Source organism: Dipteris shenzhenensis, chromosome 15, assembly GCF_047967505.1.
Source record: "Dipteris shenzhenensis isolate YYH24624 ecotype China chromosome 15, Dip_SZ_1.0, whole genome shotgun sequence".
Classification (NCBI taxonomy): Eukaryota; Viridiplantae; Streptophyta; class Polypodiopsida; order Gleicheniales; family Dipteridaceae; genus Dipteris; species Dipteris shenzhenensis.
The window spans coordinates 49,508,533-49,529,458 of record NC_141610.1 but is presented as its reverse complement, the minus strand read 5'-3'; the positions used below and the strand labels follow the sequence as shown (position 1 = coordinate 49,529,458).

General features: G+C 47.1%; 1 protein-coding gene across 2 annotated transcripts in view; it reads right to left on the bottom strand.

The window, feature by feature from the left end:
• LOC147893931 (protein CHROMATIN REMODELING 5-like) overlaps window positions 1–20,334 on the bottom strand; it is a 91,173-nt gene extending 70,839 nt beyond the window's left edge. Inside the window, exons 1-5 of one of the 2 annotated variants that reach the window (XM_087386480.1) lie at window positions 20,275–20,334; window positions 18,316–19,154; window positions 18,062–18,135; window positions 17,301–17,765; window positions 4,295–4,528 (exon numbers count right to left, since the gene is read on the bottom strand). In XM_087386480.1, the coding sequence (XP_087242606.1) occupies window positions 4,295–4,528; window positions 17,301–17,765; window positions 18,062–18,135; window positions 18,316–19,051 (1,509 nt within the window). In that variant the 5' untranslated portion in view covers window positions 19,052–19,154; window positions 20,275–20,334. Of the gene's footprint in view, window positions 1–4,294; window positions 4,529–17,300; window positions 17,766–18,061; window positions 18,136–18,315; window positions 19,165–20,274 lie in introns of both variants that reach the window. The other variant, XM_087386479.1, reaches the window with a different exon arrangement.
• Window positions 20,335–20,926: the final 592 nt, after the last annotated feature.

Below are 20,926 nucleotides of genomic sequence, written 5' to 3'. Positions count from 1 at the left end.
CTTCACAGAAGGTGAATTGTCTGATGCAGTTAAATCCTATGGTAGATGGAAATCTCTAGGATGGGATGGTCTCACTCTTGAATTTTTCTTGCCTTTTTGGGATCTTCTGAAATCTACTCTGCTGTGCATGGTTAATTCAGCTTGGGAAAATCAGCACATGCCAAAGTCGTGGAAAAAAAGACTTGTGACCTTCCTAAGAATCAATTATGTGATTCACTCTCTGATTAGAGACCAATCACACTTATGCCGGTCATTTACAAAATCATAGCCAAAATGCTTACAGACCGTATCAACGGTTATTGGCATGAGAGGCTACATCCTTCTCAGCAGAGTGATTGGGTGCTTGCCAAGCTCAAAAAAAAGCTTGAATATTGGAAACTAGCAACCTGGTCATTGCATATTCGACTTCAAATAGTGCGGTCCATTCTAGTGGCCTATATTCAATTTTATTTGCTTCTGATCATGTTCACCAAAGTGGATCTTTCTTCTTTCATGTCTGTAATCATGGAACTCTTTTGGCGATCCAAGCATGGCAAGATTGCTTTCAGTGCATCGAATATGTTCACCAAAAATGCATGGAGGTCTTAATATCATTGATATCCAGGTGCACATCCTTACTCACAAAGGAAAAATGCTGCTGCAATTTATGCAAGGAGATCAGCCTTGCGTTGTTGTGATTCGTTCTCTGTTACAACAAATCAATACTTCTGCCTTTGGCCACTGGCAACCCACTCACTGGGATTCCTTACTTGGTTGCTTTGATGGCACATTGCATGGTTGCCCTTTCGGTCTCTAGCTTGCTTCTTGCTTGGAAGCACACGTCCTTTCTCGCTTGGAATGGCATGGCCGCGATTCTTTGATGGGAAATTCCTTGGAGGCTGAAAGCATTCATTGGTCAAAAGCATTTCAACCTCCGTTGGCTTTACAGGAACCTAGACGTTCCTAGAATCAATTCTGTTGCGGATGTCATTCATGATGATGGAACTATTTTACCTTTTCCTCTCGCAGCCACACGGTATTGCTTGGGATCTCATTATCGTCCTCTATGGCAAAAAATTACTTGTATGCTTTCACCTTTTGTCCCAATTCCTCCTTTGGAACTTCAAGATAGGCTGGAGGATTGGATTTTGACTTCCCGCAAGTCCTCCTTTCGTCCTTTGAGGCTACATCAGATTACAGTGCCTGCATTATATAAAAATATTTTACCTCAACCTTGGGTTCCAGATAAGGCTAATTCTATTTGGCGAATGCATCAGCCAACTAAGTGGTGGAGAAAGAGACTAAGGCAACTTTGTGCATATAAAGTTCCTATTCGGCAATGGGTCTTTTTTTGGAGAGTTCTTCTAGGGGTTCTTCCATCTGGCCAACTGTTGGCACGTAGATAGATTACTCCTGCTGTTTGTTGCAGATGTCTGACATCTCAAGAGATTGTGCTTCATTTGTTCTGATTTTGCTCGTCCTCCCGTGAGTTCCTGGATTTTCTTCAACAGCGGTTGAGAACGAGATTCCCGACTCCTGCTTTTGGGAAATTCTTCTAGCTCTTTGGGTTTCATCCACGCTCTTTGGGTTTCATCCGCGCACTCATAAAGTTGATCTTTTCTTTGTTTGGGTTCGTTATTGCGCACTTCGGACTTTATGGATACACAGGAATTGTAAAGTCTTTGGTGATCCAACATTTTCTTTGTTCGCTTTCTTCAAGCGTTCTCTGCAGCAATCCTTTTTTGACTGTTTGTAGACTCGCTACATAGATCATGATGTATACTTAGCTTATACAGAGATTTTCAGTTGATGTAACTTATAGCTCCTCGCTTTAAGGTGGCTTTTCTTGTAATATAAACAATCATGGCTCACACTATTTTAAAAAAAGTGTGTGTCAGTGAGAGAGGGCATTTTATACCCCTCCCCCTCCCCCCCCCCCCTCTCTCTCTCTCTCTCTCTCTCTCTCACACACAAACACACATCTATCTATCAGCAGAATAGGGTGCAGGCTCATCTTTAGGGCTGCGGTAGGCTGTGCAGAGGCTGCAGACAGAGGCGGCAAAAACATGACCGCTGCAGGACAGCAGCAAGTACAGCCAGGACCAGTTTATAGGTGTGGCAGAGAAGCACACATAGTCCGCTGCTGGACAGACCCAGTCAGTCTGTGATTGGCCAGGTCAGCCTGCTTGTCCGCCTGTTTCAGTCGGCTGGTCTGTGCGGACCTTCTAGGGCCTCCACTCCTATATAAGGGGAGGCTATCCCACTCAAGGCACGCCGATGCAGAAACACCAGTTCCTTATCTCACTGAAGGCACGCAGTTGCAGAAAGAGTAGCCATCATCCTTGTCTGATGTTCTCAGATTTTGAGCAGTCTTCTCTGACTATCTTGTGCCCAGCAGTTCGGGAACTGGGAATGGGTAACCACAGGCAAAGAACACGAATAGAGGGTGGCACCGGATAGCGAAAAGCATGAGGCATAAGAAGGCCCAGCCCATCTTGAAGAGATGCATCATTCGAGTGATACGGTGAGACCCTAAGTGAACCAGTCAGCGTCTTTAGACCAAGGCACACCAAGAAACTGGAAGCCAGAGTAACAACCTGAGAGCCCTCATATGAGGAGGAAATAGGGTTCAGTGAACCTAGATATGTGTAGACAGCAGAACAGGGTGCAGGCTGACCTTCAGGGCTGTGCCAGGCTGTGTAGAGGCTGGAGACACGTGGCAGTGCTGCAATACAAGCAGTACTATTTAAAGACATGGCAGAGCAGCAGACATAGTCAGCTGCAGCCGGGGTTTTACTGACCAGATGGGCCTGCTGGTCAGGTGTTTCAGTCGGCTGGTCTCTGGAGGTCTTGCAGGGCCTCCACTCTTATATAAGAGGAGGCTATTGCACCAGTCTCCTATCCCACTGAAGCCCTTCTACTGAAGGCACGCAGGAGTAGAGATACTGGCCATCTTCCTTGTCTATACTTCTCTCACTATTCCAGCAGTTGACTGGATGTCTGTGGCTTCTTCCTGAAGCATTTTGCCACTATTGTGGTTGCTACTTCTGGAAGTATATGTGCTGCTCTATCTCTCTGTTCATTTACAGTTTGTGGATTCAGGAATCTTTGTGCATCATGAAGTGTTTAGAAAGAGTTTCCTAGATTATCAGCTGTGTTAGAGATTCAAGCATTTAGGCCTCTATTTCTAACAGTAATTACATATTCATTCCCACTACCACCTTAACCAACCCCTTCTACTCTGTATTAACATCATCTCTATTTTTCTTCTGTTATATGGATCCATTTAATGATTTAGATCTTATATGATCAGTTTCTCTTTCAATTTTTATAATGTTATTTCATCTTCTGTTATTGCTTTTTCTCACACTGCTCTTTGTAACAAAGGAGGAGTTAAAAGAAATATAGGAAGTCTAGCTTACGACAAGACTACAGCATGGAAAACATACCAGCAATAACTGAAATTTTCATACCATTAGAGACACACAAGCACGAAGGCAATGTCAATCAAGAAATAGACAGGTAACTCTAAAATGTCAACCAGGAATAAGAAGGAATACAGCAAGGAAGGGTTGCCATCAGCTGCGTCATTTCCATTTTCAAATTCTCACACTCAACCTTAAGTGCGGATAGTTCCATCTTGGATTGACAAACAGTTAAGGCATACTTTGCCTCTTCTGGCCTGGATCAAAGCATTAAATGCATCGGCATCTTTGTTCTCCCACACTTAAAGCTTCACTGGCCATATGGGCCAGAAACAGCCAACTTGGGCTGACCAGATGTCAACAGTTGCCCTACCACCTGATTGGGTCATGAAGGTTGACTATAGAAGGCAGCATCAGGCCATTCATGCCAAGAAAAATCATGACAGCTCTTCCATACAATCCAGGAACAAAACAATACGGGAGTATCCTATCAGATGGTAAATGTCGTGATTTTTCTAAAACCAATGACAAATAAAAACAACAGAATATGCAACAGCCAAACCTGGCTAATTCAGTGTGTATTCAACCTATGGCACTATATGGGGCTACCTGAAGAGGCCAAGGCAGCCTGAGCCCATTATATTTATCTCACCAATAACTCATGCCAAGGCTTTACCCTTTTATGCCCAGTTTAATCCAAGCACGCACATCTGGTATATCAGCTGATCTTCAAACCATATCTTATTTTGCATAACAATTCCATCATAGAGATAGTCACAAGCACCAAAAATACCCAGTTTAATCGAAACACGAACATCTGGTATTCTTGCATAACAATTCCGTCGTAGAGATGGTCACAAGCACCAAAATTACCCACATAAAAGCCATACCTGAGAAAGTTCTGAAAGTGTTTGCCACTGACAGTGCAAATAGGACTGACCCTTCCATTTTATGTAAAATTCCTGGTCTTCCCACTTCAGCTCTGCAAAAGGATCAGTATCCAACACACATGGTTCAGCCTGTCCGCTTTCTTCCAACTCGGCACGAGCTGTTCCTTTCGGTTGATGCCACAAAACCCTTTCTATTGCATCTCCATCCTCTTCTTCAGCCTCTTCAATCAAACCCTGCATATGCTCAAGTACTTAGTTCTCTCTCTCTCTCTCTCTCTCCTCTCTCTCTCTCTCTCTCTCTAATCATACCTGACTATGCCCCCTGAAAAGGTCAAGATGCAAGAATTCCAGTTGTCCCTACTATGCACTCTACAAACCCAATGGTTGACAGCAGAAAAGAGGACCAAGCTAGAATACTATCAAGATCAAATAAATCCTTTATGCTGGTCATCTTTCATGACACCAGATACATCAGTACTAGCCACCCTGATGTCCTGATGATGATGATGAGATTGATATATAGTTGACCACCGACATGACTGTGTTGTACTTAGGACTTAGTACTACTATTCTGCATTTTTTTCTTTTTGCATTGGTGTGGATTCTCGTTTAGTAGCTCCACCACTACAGCTCATTTGTACCAAGTTTTTCAGAGTCTCATAGACCCATCGGTCTTCTGAAGACTTTAATAAACTCTCTCTCTCTCTCTCTCTCTCTCTCTCTCTCTCTCTTTGATATGCTGAAATCAGAGAATGAACAACTCAAAAAGGAAATGGCAGCTTTGCAAACAACAGTACAAGGGAAACATGCTGAGTTCACACAACAACTCACAGAGGGGACAGCAGATATGCTTGATGGAAAGATGTACTGAAGAAAGACACAACACCAAAGAAAAGGGAGATCATTTCTAAAACAATTGAGGAAGAAAAACGACAGGACAGCAAGAGTCTAAATGCGCTGGTCAGAGGCCTAACAGTTGGAGATAGCCCCATGGCAGACACCAAAATCCTCTTTGACAAAATGGGAATAAACCTCACTTGTGAATCAGCCTGGAAAGTGGGTAAAACAGATGCACCAACGAGGCCTTTGGTGGTAAAGCTGTGAACAGCCACAGATAGATCCACCATTATGAGTACACGGGCAGCATTGAAGGGGACCAGGATCTTTCTAGATGAGGATCTCACACTCCTACAACAGGAACACAGAAGGGAAGGGATGGTACGTGTGATGGCTGCAAGGCAAGAGGGGAAATGGGCAGTTTACAGAGATGGTAGGGTGATCATTCGTGAGAGGGTAGAAAAAGAAGCACGAGATGCACCAGGAGGAGAAGGGGACAGCAGCAAATGACGGTGTCTGAACGATGTGGTGAGAATGCAAAACAAATCGAGGATGGCAGTGCGGAATTGTAATGGCACCCTCAATTCCCTCCTCTCTTTGTGCTTTCATGTGTTTCAGTATAGAAGATTACATCTCTATTATGGTATGTCTCCAAGAACCCCCTGGGTCGGACCCCCAGAAACATCATCCTATGCATGAGAGATCACAACTGATGGGCACAGCCCATATGAGACTATTCATGATGATATCACGGAGTTCTCCACGCATGGGGACACTCTCCTCCTCAGTGACTTCAATGCACAAACTGGAAACAAACAGGTGGGCCTATTAGATTTCGATGAGGATTCCCTCATAGTACCGGAGATGGATGCGATAGAGCTGGGGATCATGAGGCAGTCGGCAGATGCAGAAGCACCAGTGACAGCATATGGGAGACATTTAATCGAGCTGGGAGCCATACATGACTTGATCATATATAGTGGTCTTCGTAGATGGCCTCACCTGTTTCCCACATGGAGGGGGAAGTGGCAGGGTAGACTACCTGCTCGGCCCACTAGCATTGGCCCCACGGATACATGATTTTATGGTGCCACCTCCTCCACTTGGAGCTGACCACTCATATCTCACTTTTTGCATATCAGTGGCCACGCCAGCCATGAGGAGGGCCCCTCCACCACTCGCTCGTGTCCAGATTCATTTTGACCGTGCTCTTGACCCGGTGTACGTGAGCCACTTGGCTTCCGAGCTTCCAATACTACTTGAGGATGGGATGGACCTCGCACATGCATCAGACACTCTCACATTGGTGATACAGGATGTTGCCGCCAAATCCTTTCCCACGACACGATCTGCACGTGTTCCAGATCGGAAGATGCCCCAAAATCCATGGTTTGATGATGAGTGCAGAAAGATAAGAGCCCACCTTACACGTGAGATAGCATTGGGACATTTGACTCTGCCAGAGGCACATCAGATATCACGCCGACTGACACAACGTAAGAAGCGGGCTTTCCTCATGCGCAGGATGGACGAGGTGATCAATTCCTTTTGCGGAGATCCTACCACTGGATGGGGACTCCTATCAAAAGGGAGGTCACCCATTCCCATCACAGATCCCACAGTCTCGCACACATATGCATGCTCCCTATATGATGTCCCAGGCCAGGCACCACTTGATATGTCCTCTATGCCCAAGCCCACCACATGCCATTTGTTTACTCCGCAGAATGTACGAGCTTCCCTTCTCCGGCTTCATAACCAACGATCACCAGATCATGAGGGACTACGCACTGAGCATTTTGCGCATGGGCAAGAGATCATGACCCCGATATTAGCACAGCTGTTCAATCATGCTGTATGCCATGGCTTCCCACCTACCTGGAGCACTACCACCATAGTACCGATACACAAGGAAGGCGATCCTATGCACACTGGGAACTTTTGTACTCTTATGATTGGCCATACTTTGGCTCAGATATATGGGTCGATACTAGAGAGGGAGATCAACAGTCACACAGAGGGCCACAGAGAGTGGGCACTTGGGCAGGCAGGATTTCGGAGACAGCACTCCACCCTGGATCATATTTTCACTCTGAGGGCTACTATTGAGGAGGCGAAGTCGAAGCATCAAAAGTCTACACTTGCTTTGTAGACTTTTGTAAGGCATTTGACACTGTCCCACGCTCTCGACTGATTAGGAGATTATAGGAACTACAGCTCCCAGCCATCATGATTTGCAAGGTCATGAGTTTATATGAGTCTGTCAGAGGGAGGATACGCACCCCAGGAGGCTTATCAGACTGGATTGAGAGCACCATCGGAGTAAAGCAAGGCTGCCCCCTGTCACCAACTCTCTTCGGGCTCTATATCGACGAGATCACTTCTTTCGTCGATCGATTAGGCAGAGAGGGTTCGCTCCTAGCTGACATGATGGTGTAGATACTGTTGTATGCTGATGACATAGTCCTCATATCATCCTCCGCAGAGGGACTGCAAAAACATCTAGAGGCTTTGGAGATGTTTTGCAAAGAGAGAGACCTGACAGTTAACCTTGGGAAGACCAAGGTTATGATATTCAACACCTCGCGAGCAATAGTGTCTTGTCACCGTAGTTTCACATACCGGGGCAAGCCTGTGGAGATAGTGCAGTCCTACACATATTTGGGGATAGTGTTCACTAGACCAAGTTTCACGATGATCCATGCAAGTACAACACGACGCACACGAGGACGGGGTGCTCTAGCCCGACTAGAGAGGCGATGCTTCACGGCACACTTCCAAGACCCCCCGACGAAGGGCTGGTTCTTTGACACACTGGCGAGACCGACTGCCATGTTCGCAGCACCTTTCTGGGAGAATGACATTTGAGCGACGGAATGGAAGAAATTTGAGAGATTACAAGTGACCATGGGATCCAGGATGATTCGGAGTAAACCCTCAGTCCCTCATCAGATTATACGGGTAGAGTTCGCCATGACCCCCCTCCACGTTGATGCCATCTTCCAGACAGTGACGTTTCTCCACACAGTTTGGTCCTTACCCTAGTGGAGACTACCGAGACTAGCATTAGAGTACTCCAGGCAATAGCGGAGAGTGGTGTCGATACAGCATGGTATGCCCGCGTATCCACATGGTTTGGTAGCCACAGCATTCAGATGGACAGACTTCCTCCCTTTCAGTACAGCCTTGACGCACCACCCGAGATGATCCCACGAGATGAGATCAACCGTATCATACGGTTGGACCTTCTCCAGCTCCATACATCTAGGGCTTGGGGGGGAGAGGAGCTCTCCACCAAGATCCAGTTCTACCATGATCACTTTCTGAGGATCTCAAAGCACGGTCTTGTTATCAGACCTCAGTATCTTGAGGATAGGAGAGTCTCACAAGCGCTGAGGATCTCCAACTCTACCTGCTTGAGATGCGCCGACAAAGAGACACGCTGTTGCGACAAGCCAGAGAGCAACATGGGCCGATGCCACAGGTCACCATCAACAGATCACAGACTTGTGTCACGGGTTTCTATGCCTCTGAGTCAGGTGCCACAAGGGAGAGAAGCTTGATGAGATGAGAGCATCATGGATCAGCGGTAGGGGTGCACGAGGGACACACACTCCACATGCGACGCGGAGAGAGCCCAGAGTACGTACAATCGAGGTCCGGTCTACCTCATCCCTTCTCAGAGGCTACCACCAGAGAGGAGGCATCACCCTTGACATAGCACGCCGGATCCAGAGATCGAGGAGACCACGCCCTCCCCCACGTCGCGAGACAGCTCGACAGACACAGATACAAGAGCTTCTCACATCTCATCAGAGTGCCAATAGGTTACTTGGACATATGGAACCTGAGCATGTACTAGGAGTGCTAGCCCTGAGCGCTTGACACGCTCCTGTTACTCTGCTACTCTAGTATTTTGTTCACTAGCTGAGCATGTTAGTGTTTTAGCTTTTGTTTTCAATCAGTTTTTTCAGCTTTAGTTCTTAGCAAGGGTCTTACTGAACCCTTTGCTTCAGCCCTCAGTGGCTTGTATGAGGTACTTCTTGGATTCGCACTTTGTCTCATAGGCCCGCAAGGCCTCTTGCAGACGTTAATATATCTTTCTTTCTTTCTTTTCTCTCTCATGGACTTAGGACTTAGTACTGCCATTCTGCATTTTTGCATTGGTATGGATGCTCGTTTAGTAGCTCCACTACCACAACTTGTTGTATCAGGATTTTCACAGTCTCATAGACCCATCGGTCTTCTGAAGACTTTAATAAAATCTCTCTCTCTCTCTCTCTCTCTCTCTCTCTCTCTCTCTCTCTCTCTCTCAGACTTTAATAAAATCTCTCTCTCTCTCTCTCTCTCCCTCTCTCTCATGGACGCAGCCACAGTAGTCATGGACACAGCCATCAAGTCTTTCCCCACGGCTTGATCTGTACATGCTTCACTGGGGAAGATGCCACGGAATCCTTGGTATGACGATGAATGCAAAGAGATGAGAGCTCACCTCACACGTGAGTGAGCCCTTAGCCACTTGACATCACTCCGTACTATGACCACTTTCTAAGAGTATCAGAGGATGGGCTCATCATCAAACCTCAGTATCTCGAGGACAAAGGAATCTCACACGCACTGAGGATTGCCATCGGACAGATGCAAGTCTTGTCCCATCAGCTGAGGATCGAGACAGAGAGAGCGGCACGCATACCCAGAGAGCAGCGGACTTGTAGGTTGTGCACGATGGGGGCGGTCGAGATAGAGGAGCACTTTCTATGTGTCTGCCCGCTACCACTGCCTTTTTCAGGAGGGGCACGGCTTTGGCCCACCCTCACAACTGATCCACTTCCACGACCAGGTTCGTATTGGGCTCTACCTGATGGAGGTGCGACAACACAAAGAGACACTACTACGACATATCGGAGAGCAGCAAGATGGGACCACCGCACCACAGGGTACGGAGGTAGACCAAGCGTAAAGACAGGTCACGGATTTCTATGCATTTGACTCAGCTCCAGGGCACTCTGGGATAGAGGAGGAGGAGCTAGCCAACATGAGAGATATATGGATCAATGGAGAGAGCCGACACAGCACTGCTAGGAGATCGAGGAGACCACGCCCTCCACCACCAAGGGAGACATCCCAACAGATGCAGATACATGAGCTCTTTGCATCGCATCAGAGAGCCACCATGGAGCCTAGATACGTGGAGCCGCTTCATGCACTTCATGCCACGCTCATGCTATTTTGCTCCTGTTTTGCTATTTTGTACTAGTATAGCATTTTAGTACTCAGCAAGGGCCTTAGTGAGCCCTTTGCCCCGGCCCACAGTAGTTTGTATGAGTTACTTGATTCCGTACTTTGTCCCATAGGCCCGTGAGGCCTCCTGCAAACGTTAATATATCTTTCTCTCTCTCTCTCTCTCTCTCTCTCTCATCAACTCAACTCGATGGAAAGTTATGGTATACAGAAATACGACGGAGAAGACATATCAATATTCAGAAGACAGCTAATCTGCAAAATCAGAGCTAGTTCACACGATCTCGAGATGGAAAGGGGTAGGTGGGCAAGACCCAGGATCTCCAGAGAGAAACGGACATGCAAATTCTGCCCAACAGGGGAGGTAGAAAATGGGCAGCACGTACTCCTTACATGTAGAGCTTATGCTCACATCAGAGAAGGATATGAGGACAGCAAAGACAGTTTGAAAAATCTGCTGGAGCGGCCAGCCAAAAAGCTAGGGAGTTACTTGAAGGAGGTTTTGGAACATCGTAACAAATAATTGGGATTCGCACACGAGCTAGCCCACCAGTGAAAGGTTGTAATATTTACTTTCAGTGGATGTAAGGGGTCACTGTTAGTTAACAGTGATCGCCAGTTCCATAGATCCTGAAGGGATGTAAGGGGTCACTCTTACATGACAGTGATCGCCAGTCCCATAGATCCTGAAGGATCTCACAATGAACATTCGCACTACCTAATGGAGTCTCTTGAGAGCCTCAAAGAGTGAGCTTTTCTGAGTTTCTGAGTTTTGAGTCTTTGAGATGATTAGCTTAGCTTAGCACTCAGCAAGGGCCTTAGCCCGCCCTTTGCTTCAGCCCACAGTGGCTTGTATGAGTTATTCTACTGATTGTACTCTCTCTCTCTCTCTCTCTCTCTCTCTCTCTCTCTCTCTCTCTCTCTCTCAGACTCCACCACTCAGGTCTTTCTTCTACTCCACTCCTTTGCCTCTCTCTCTTCAGCCCTTCACCGCTCGGGTCTTTCTTCTACTCCACTCCCACTCGGCCCTTCGCCGCCGTACAGACCCATCACCTAGCCATTCAGACCTCTGTTCTTCCACTCTAACTCGTTGCACGGCTTCTGCTCCGACATGTCGCATAGTTCAGACCAGACTAGGGGACCTTCCCTCCATGCTCACCAGATTAGGGGCATGACCGATGGGAGTGACAGTGGCATTTGTTTGTCCCGGGGTCATAGCTAGGAAACCACAGCAGACCTCACATACGACAGCCGTCGACCTCTATCACAGGCATTATGCCACCACAGCCTCTCTCTCTCTCTCTCTCTCTCTCTCTCTAGGTGACCATGGGATCTAGGATGATTCGGAGCAAGCACTCGGTCCCACATGAGATAGTACAGGCAGAGTTCGCCATGACACCACTACGAATTGGCGCCATCATTCAAACAGTGACTTTCATTCATAGAGTCTGGGACTTACCTCATTGGAGACTACCCAAGCTGGCTCTGGAGTCATCTAGACGACGAGCAGTCAATTTTTGGTTGGTCACTGCCTGACATTTGCTGTCATTTTTGGACAGCCAGCTCATTTTGCAGTGAAAGCCTTGAGGCTACTCTTGAGCACGTATTGTTCCTTCAGGGATTTATTTTTGCAATGGGAAGCAACAATTGGATGGGTATGTTCTTCGCTAAGGACAAGCTCGATGGACCCAATTACCCCATGTGGTCATACTGTTGGCTGCCACATGGCAACCCAAGCAAGCGCCGGGTGCGGGGGGTCCAATCCCCGTCCCATAGCCAAGCAAGCCTCTCCCACATCCACCCAAAAGAGCCGGCTAGAATGTGAGAGAGGGGCTATCAACTTCATTATATACCAAGTACCACAGGGGAATCCCATGCTTATGGGATAGTCATGTACACATGTCCATTGCGCATCAAGGGCCTTCTTGCCCCCTTTTAATTTCCATACAACCAAGGTACCATGAGAGGGTTAGGACCACATCAAGGCCCTTTATAGGCCAATATTGCTAACACCCCCCCTTGGGCCTAACCCACGAATCGAATCAAATCAAGAACTGCCAGTCACCAACAAATGTTGTCCACCCACACAGGGCCCAAACAGCCAATCATGAGGTCGCCCACACAAAGAGCCCTCCTATCAAGTAACTGCAGCCTGCATGATACATGCATTGAGGGTCTTTGCAAGCTGAACTTTTGTCCAAGCTGCCTTTAATACTTTTGATCTATAGTATGCACGGGGTGTTGAAAGACCAACATCTTTCTGGCCCATGTTGGTATTTGCACCTGCATATGCGATCATTTGTTCATTGCTTGTAGACCCTCCTATCTCCAACTTGAAGCATGTTGTTGTAAGAGACTCAACCTCTTCTTGTATAAAGGAAGTCCCTTCTCACATAGGCCACACATTCAAGATAATATCCAATGTAGGAGTGATGTTGGAGGCATTACACATGCTTTTTCCAATTGCCCACCTCGACACTTAACCCGACTCCCTTGATTTTGATGTAGATTTGCCCAAAACGCATCTGCTACCTTTCGCTCCACCACCCTTTTCCCATCTTGGTGAGCGAAAATTGTGAGGTGGTGTTTATTCCTTCGAGAACCTCCTTCTGGCCACACACACACACAATCTATTAATGTCCACAAGAGGATATCAAGGTTGCCCCGAAGTTATAGAGCAGCAGTAACTCGCATATATGAGAAGGTAAGATGTCAACCCAAGGCATCCAAGGATTGAAACGACCCTTCTTCAATGAGATGGGGGTGAAAGAGGGTTCACTCTCTTGCACGTTGTTTGGGCTTTGCATACATGGGCTGGAAACAATGGTTATGACCTTCGCCCAAGAAGGCATCAATGGACCCCACGTAGGACACTACACATTCTTACTGCTCATGTTTGCAGACAACATAATGCTCTTTGTGTATGGCCAAGAGGACTTGGGGGAAACAAAGGCTATGATTGCCAACACAATTCGGCCTAAAGAGCTGCCACACACCACTTACCTTAGGAAAGGCACTGAAGTGGTTAAACACTTCAGCTACTTGGGCATTGAAATTCCCACGAATTACCAATGGCACAACTGCTCTAAACCAAGACTCATGCTCGCTGGACCAACTAATATGCTATTAAAAACAAATGCAAACAAGGAAACACCCGCATATGGCACCTTAAATCATATTTATTCAGGCGGAAGCCGCGTGAGTCTTCCTCTATGGAGTAGAGGTATGGGGGAGGAAATCTCCACTACCAATTAGAATGACATGTAAGAAAATCCAAATGACTTTTCTAAGGGAACATACTGGGATCAAGACAACTACTGCTTGACTAGGAATAGGCTGTTGGAGTTTTCTTTTGTTAAAGAGTGGCACCTTATCTTTTAGGATAGGCAATGCAAATCCATAAGTAATGCATAGAACAAAGAAGGAGAAAGAAATTAAAAGGCACTCGGATTTGGATATCAGAAGAGCGCACTCCAAATCAGCTTAAACAAAGAGCTACACAACTTACCAAAGTAAAGGAAGCCAAAAAGGAGGGTAAAGAGGCTGTTTGCAGAGAAGACAAAGAGCTTATCAAGTTATCAGGGAATTCAAATCGAAGCCTAAGGACTCTCAGTCTTAAACTAATAATGAGAGCCACATTATGTTAGCATTAGAAAATAGTTACGCACTAAAATAACGGAGGAAATGCCATGGATATGCTTCATACACTCCCATTTTGGGGATTTGATGTACAAGCTACTCAGTGGAAATCACCGGTCTTTCTATTAACATCCCAGACTCCTTCAAAGGCAAAGGCAGGTATGATTAGGACAAGGTCATTGTTATAGGGCCTATACCATTGCCTATTCGCTCAAAAATTATGTAACTTTCTATCTACGCATCGAATCGAAAAGCCGTTTTTTGCATTGCAATGGTAATTTTGCGTTCTAATTGCAAATGGGAAAGAAATTTGTATATCCTCACTCAGCAAGGAGAAATTTACAGAATTCATAGCAAAATTCTAAACTCGCTAAACTCTGTATCTCTCCCATCCCACCCTCCGTCTCTATGTGCTCTCGCCTATTGCCTTCAACCTCTTCCCCTATCGTATCATGAGATATTGCACTCCTTGAATCCTTCCTCCCCTTCATCCCTCGTTGCCTCCCTGTTAGAAATGACCCAACAGAGGGTACACACAGCGGAAGACTTATAGTAATGCCCAGGAGCTCACACAGTGTGGTGTGGGGTGTGGAATCACAAACTTCTTTACTTAATGTGCGTCACATATGTCATAGATTGCAGACTCATCAATAGACAATGAACCAGCCAGATAGAGAAACCACCAAAATATATTTCCGTCCAAAACTATGGACACAATACAAAAGATATAGATCCAGAGTCCCACCAATGGTGTGGTCCTCTGATCTTACCACAAGGTCCTTCTCAATTATCTCTAGACTCGAGCCCGCATGCTCCACCTCGAGCATCTGTAGACTTTTCGTCCAGTGTGTTCTTCTCCACCTTACTACCTGTGAATCAGCCTAGGTAAGCAGCCCCTGCCAAGCTTTGTCTGCAGAGACAGGTCCCTGTTCCACTGCTCCAACCTGCTTGTGAATGGCTGCTCTAGAAGGTATGATGATCTCAGCACCTTGCTACCCTAGAAGACAGCCAAGGTCCAGCCTCTCCCTAGAGCTAAGTCTGCAGCACCTGTTGCACTCTCTCACCTCCTGTAGATAGGCCCAGAGAGTAGGCTTCCTGAAGCTCCTTTCTGCCCTGGAACTGCTGGCTGCTGGATGTTGAATGCCATACCAAAGGGCTCCTTTTATAGGCCCCAAAGGGGCTCAAAACTGACCGACTTGAAGGGGCTTCCTGGCCGACTTTGTCTGTCCATCAACTGACCCCACAGCTCCCCATTTATGGGGCTGTGGGCTGGCCAACTTTGATTGGCCAGCCGACCAGCCTGCTAGCCCTATATGAAGGGCAGGGTACTGCCTTATTTGCTTATGCAGGGGGCATTCCACTAGCCAGCCCATAACCAGGCCTGTCTGGCTGGCTACACCCAATCCAATCAGCCTATCTACACAGGCCGACCCTGCTGCTGCACACCTGCCTTCATTGCGCCATATCCAAAGCATGTTGCAGGCCATGTGCCTGCCCACAAACCTCGCTCAATAGCTCTCCATGTAGGCTTATGTACCTCGGGGTACCCCGCCAACCATGAATGCTCCAGATCTGTCCCAGATCCACACATCCAGGTAATCTCTCTTTGGGCACATCCTGCCCTAGGTCTCCCTCCCCCATGCTCTCCTCATTTGGGGGCTTACAGATGGGGAGGTGACCTTTCCAACACTCCCCTTCATCCGTCACTGCCTACCTCGCTGCCTTCAGCCTCCTCCCCTTCATCCCTCGCTGCCTCCCTCGCATTCTCGCTGCCTTCCGCCTCCCCTTCATCCCTCGTTGCCTCCCCTTCATCCCTCGCTGCCTCCCCGTCATACTCGCTGCCTACCTCGGTAAGTTGCACTTTCCTAATAATTGAGAATAATCTGCGGAAGATTGTTCAACCGGAGGCCACAAAGAGCAACAGATGCCAGTAAGAGAAGAGGAAAGACGGGAAGCCCAAAAAACGAAGATAGCACACCAGCGGCTTCCGTGTGTCATGCGAGGAGGGAAGCAAGGCAAGGTGGTGTGGATGAGGAAGACGTGAAGGAAGGGTGGTGGAGAGAGACGCAAAGAAAGGAGGTGGAATGCGATCGCAAGCTGAGATGAGGCGCACACGAAGAGCAAGCTGCGAAGGAAGAAGAGGTTGTTTATCCCAAAATTCTGGAAGCCATGTTGCAGCGACACGTGGCATTTATACTTTATACCTCTCCCACCCCCTTCTCCCCCTCCCCATGGCCAAGGATGGCCTAATTGAATTTTTTCTCTCATAGCCCCCCTATTCGCTCACAAATATCTTGACATGAGTCGGATCATTGACTACCTTGCGCCTGCCCAGTTTGAATTATGCATAGATAAGTTGAAACAGATGGCAAGGGAAGATCCTTAGCAAAAAAGGATATCTAAGCACTTGATTGTGCAAACAGCCATCACACTCCTATACAGTGGATGATTCTGTTGCCCTTTTTGTTCCCTGCCCCCCGCAGCTCTTGGAATGATGCAGGGAAAATGACGCACACTTTCAGGTATTTCTGTCAACACATTGGGCTCACACTGTTTGTGGACAAGACAAAGGTAATGCTTTTCAAACCCAGAAAGACACCTGAGCAGCTCTCTTTCAACAAGGGCACCCAAGTGGAGATTATAGATACCTTCAAGCACCATGTAGGAGTATAAACTGCGGCCAGATATGCTGATATCCACAATCTCAGCACTGATTGTAAAACTCCATGTCATTCTGAACTTAAACCTAAACTGATTCTTTTGCACTATCTCAAGTTGGCTCTCCCTGAATCACCTCACATTGTATTCGTCACTGATTTCACCCAATCACATATGCTTCATGAGCCCAATCAGACACTTTGATTAAGATATGCTTGGTGAGCCCATTTATCCGAGTCTACAGATTACCCTAAGCAATTAATCGCCTCATCCTTTTGTGAGTCGTGACATTGCCCGAAAACATGGGTCTTCCAGGAGTATCTGAAGAGGACTTTAACTCCAAACCTCCCCATCTGTAAGCAGAGGCCTCAGTCACCATTCACGTTCATTGGTACACAGGAACATCGGTCTTTCAGGTGATATCATGCCCCCTCTCAGGAATGGGATCTTTGTTATACTAGTGTTGTCTTTAAGAGACTTGGTCAAAACATTATCTGATAAGAGCCCGCCCCCCCCACCCCAACACACACACACGTACACCAAAAAAAGAAGAGAAAATAAGCTACCACAACTACCTCACATGAGAAACTTCCAAACAATGTGTTTCATTCTAGCATTTTTTATTAAATACCTTAGCCTGCTTCTTGGCTTTCTGCACTGCCTCATCATCACTCTCCTCTGCTTCTGCATAAGACTTTCTTGGAACAGATCTGCTCGAGGTACGAGTCTCCCTTGAAGGGAGTTCTTTGTCCTTCCTCTTGGCAGGTGCAGCTACTTGCCGGATTCCTTTCCCTTTGAATTTTCTTTTTGACCCTTGAAAATATTCATCCACACTTTCCTCATCCGAATCCCGCACTGACACTTCAGCTTCTTCATCATCATCCTCATCATCATCAGGAAAGAACCTTGCCCTTTTGGAACGCAGAGTCCTATTAACATTCTGGCTACTAGAATCCCTACGAGGCCTAGTCTGCCTCCGACTGGTTCTGCTCTTGAACAACGCGTAATCATCATCACTTCCATCTGATAGCTGCAGACTATCATCTCCCTCATCTTCACTGAGTTCACCTTCACTTTCTTCATAATCCACATCAACCTGCCATACATCCATGTGCAAGCAAAGTATAAAATTAACCATAAATCTTTTCCTCATTGCAACAAGGTCCTTGCCCCATGGGGTAGCTAAAATGAATGTTTATTTTAATTTTATGGGAAATTGGAAGGGGTTTGACAAGTGGGTGTAAATGCACACCAGCCTTGCAAGTTGTAGGATATGATGTGCAATTACTTTCTAGTGGATTTGTGTAGCCTTTGCATACCAAACCTTCTGCACAAGAAACTGACTCATTAAAACAGGACAGCACATTCACGATTCCTTCATGCAGTAAATACCTTCCGTGAGCGACGTGTAGCTGTACCGAAGGAGCTATCCCGAGGGTTGAAATCTTCATCTGCAGGATCGTCCTCTGAAATTTCAACATGAGATAAGGCTCATAAGTAAGATGCAGAGTCAATGGCCACTCCTGGAAGGAAACAAGGTGTAACCAGGGCTCTGCAAAGACTCATTGAATATGTTCAATTAGACTTGTTTCAGACCACAGCGCATCCATTCTTATACTCTCATAAAAACCAGGCCATGTAATTACCTTCCTCCTCTTCTATATCCTCCTCCTCGTCATAAACATCGTCCTCAACCGGTGGTTGTGCAAGCTTGGGCCTCAGACCAGATTCCTTGTTCAGATTTGTCCTAACACCCAGTCCAGACCTTTTGTTCTTTCCCTTGACTGACCTGGAGAAGACGGATGGCCTTTTGAATTTGCTATCATAAGCAGCCTCATAATCATCTTCTTCCCAATCCCTACTCTCCTCTGCTCCATTCTGTTCTAGCTTGTAATCTTCATCTTCTGCATCTTTTCCATTGTCATCGTCCACTGTTTCCTTCTCTGACAAGCTGTCTTTGTCCTCATCCACATATGACAGACCTCTCCCTGAGCGGGACAAATCATACCTGGCAGTTTGTTCCTCGACCCCAAAGTCAGAGTCTGAACCCCTGAGGTCATCTGCTTGAATAGGCCCATGTATAGTCTGGTGGTGTACATGATTGGAGAAGGGATACTTGACTACCGGGTCAGTGTTTCGAGGTACAAAGTCATTATCCTCTTTCCCATAATCGCTGCTATAACTACCTTCCCCCTCACTTCCAGCAGCATATCTTTGCCCGGCCCCACCTGCACTTTCCCTGAAAATGTGTTCATTTGAGCTGCACGCTAACCCATCTACTCTCTCTTCTGCATTTCCAACTTTGGCAACATGGGGATTGCCTCTTGCATTCGCCAAACTATCTTCTTCATCACCAGAGCTCTCGTCTTCATAGAAAGCCATCAATGCCACTGCAAGTCTCCAATTGCGAAAGTGTAACTCGCCCCTCCACTTTCCAATACACAGGCTCCCTCAAAGCAGTTAGCCCCGTGCTGCCAACGAAAGCCTGCCAATACCTAAATAAAAACCCCGTCAGTGTCAGTCCTCGTCTGAGATGAAAAACAAAGCACCAAAAGCCATTGTGCATTAATCGAGAGAGCTTGGAAAACGTTTGTTTAAGTAAAGGATGGGGTAGGTTGCCCGTGGGAAAACTCAATCGGTGGACTTGACAATAATCTATTTCCATTGGCAGGTGGCAATCGAAAGATTGCGTCCAGAAGCTTTCAAGTCAATGAAACGACACCATCATACCGTCTTTCACAATGATTGGCCTTATGAGTCAGAAACTAAGGATAGAAAAGCCGGCTCACTGAGACTGGCCCCGCACCTCCCTTACGCCCTACTCTTAAATTGGGTGAACATTATACAACAAACTCGCACTCTTTGTCTTAGGGTGGTGCTGCAGGCAATCACAAAAGATGCTGCAAATCTCTCTAATTTACAAAGGCACCGAATGAATTCGACCAATCCCAAAGAGGCCGCAATATTATCGAATCATGGGACACAGCTACTCGATGGTGGCAATGCCGAGTACCGTTGCACCAGCTAATGCTCTTACATGTTAAAAAAGCAAGGTTGGTTTCATTTGTGGTATACACAGTTGTCCGAAGAATAGAACCGACCATGGGTCCAGAACATCCGATGATCATTCCGGTACTCAAAGAAGAAGAGGGATTTTACGCATTGCGCACGTGTCATCTTTAGTAAGCGGGTTGAATCATGCATACCAATACCTTATATTTCTGTACGGTCACAGCGATCTTTGAAAATTCAAAAAATCACGTCGCTGACACGAGCTCCGGCACCTACACCAAAGCTACTGGGATCGAAGAGCCTTGCTCGCAGAACGGTACCAGGAGGATAAATCCAATCAGGGAGAAAATTTCATCGGGATTGCCACAATGCCAGGGCAAGAGACCAGGCGAGGCAACCTGGAAGGGCAGGGCAGACCGAGGAAAACGAGCGATCAAAAGAAAGCGGGAGGTGAGGGGAGGGGAGGGGGAAGCAGCGAAAGATTCGCCAGAGAGAGAGGGGCGATGGGGGAGGGATTGAAGAAGGGGCGGATCGAGCGAAATGGAGCCGAAAAAAGGGAAAGGGGGGATGCAAAAGGGGAGGGGGGGACTTACCGGAGGGAGGAGGAATTCGATGGAGCGAAGAGGGGGGAAGGGGGGGGCGGGGGGGGCAAATCTGGGAGGGAGGGAGGGAGGGAGGATGGGGAGGGGAGATGGAGGAAGAGGATCTGGAAGGGAAGGGAAGGGAAGGGAGGGAAGCAAGGATGGAGGAGGAAGAGGAAGAAGGTCTGCAGAGGTTGGCTATGGCGGAGGCCTGTTCAGAAATACTGGCTATGGCGAAGGTCAGTGCAGAGGTTTGGCTATGGCGGAGGTCTGTGCAGAGGCCCTTGGCTATGGTGGTCGCTGAGCTCGCCAACATATACATACAGAATACACAACATATCACACACATACACCACCAGATAGAAGGCCGGAGACGACGCCCATTATCACCCTTAATACCCCCCTTAACCCTTCATTACCCCCCTTTCCCCCTCCTTAACCCTTCCACGTCACCCAATCCCTTCCACCCCTTGGTTAATTTCCGGCCTTTGCCCTAACCCCCTTGCTTCCTTATTTTGCACCGTTGGTTCTACTCCACTCACCTCCCCACAAAGAATTGCTAAGCCACCTTACATTAATGGGAGAGTGATTAATGGGAATTTCGATTAGTCTAGTAGGGGTATATATTGGGTTTTGTATTTTCTTCCCACATCATAATCTTAGT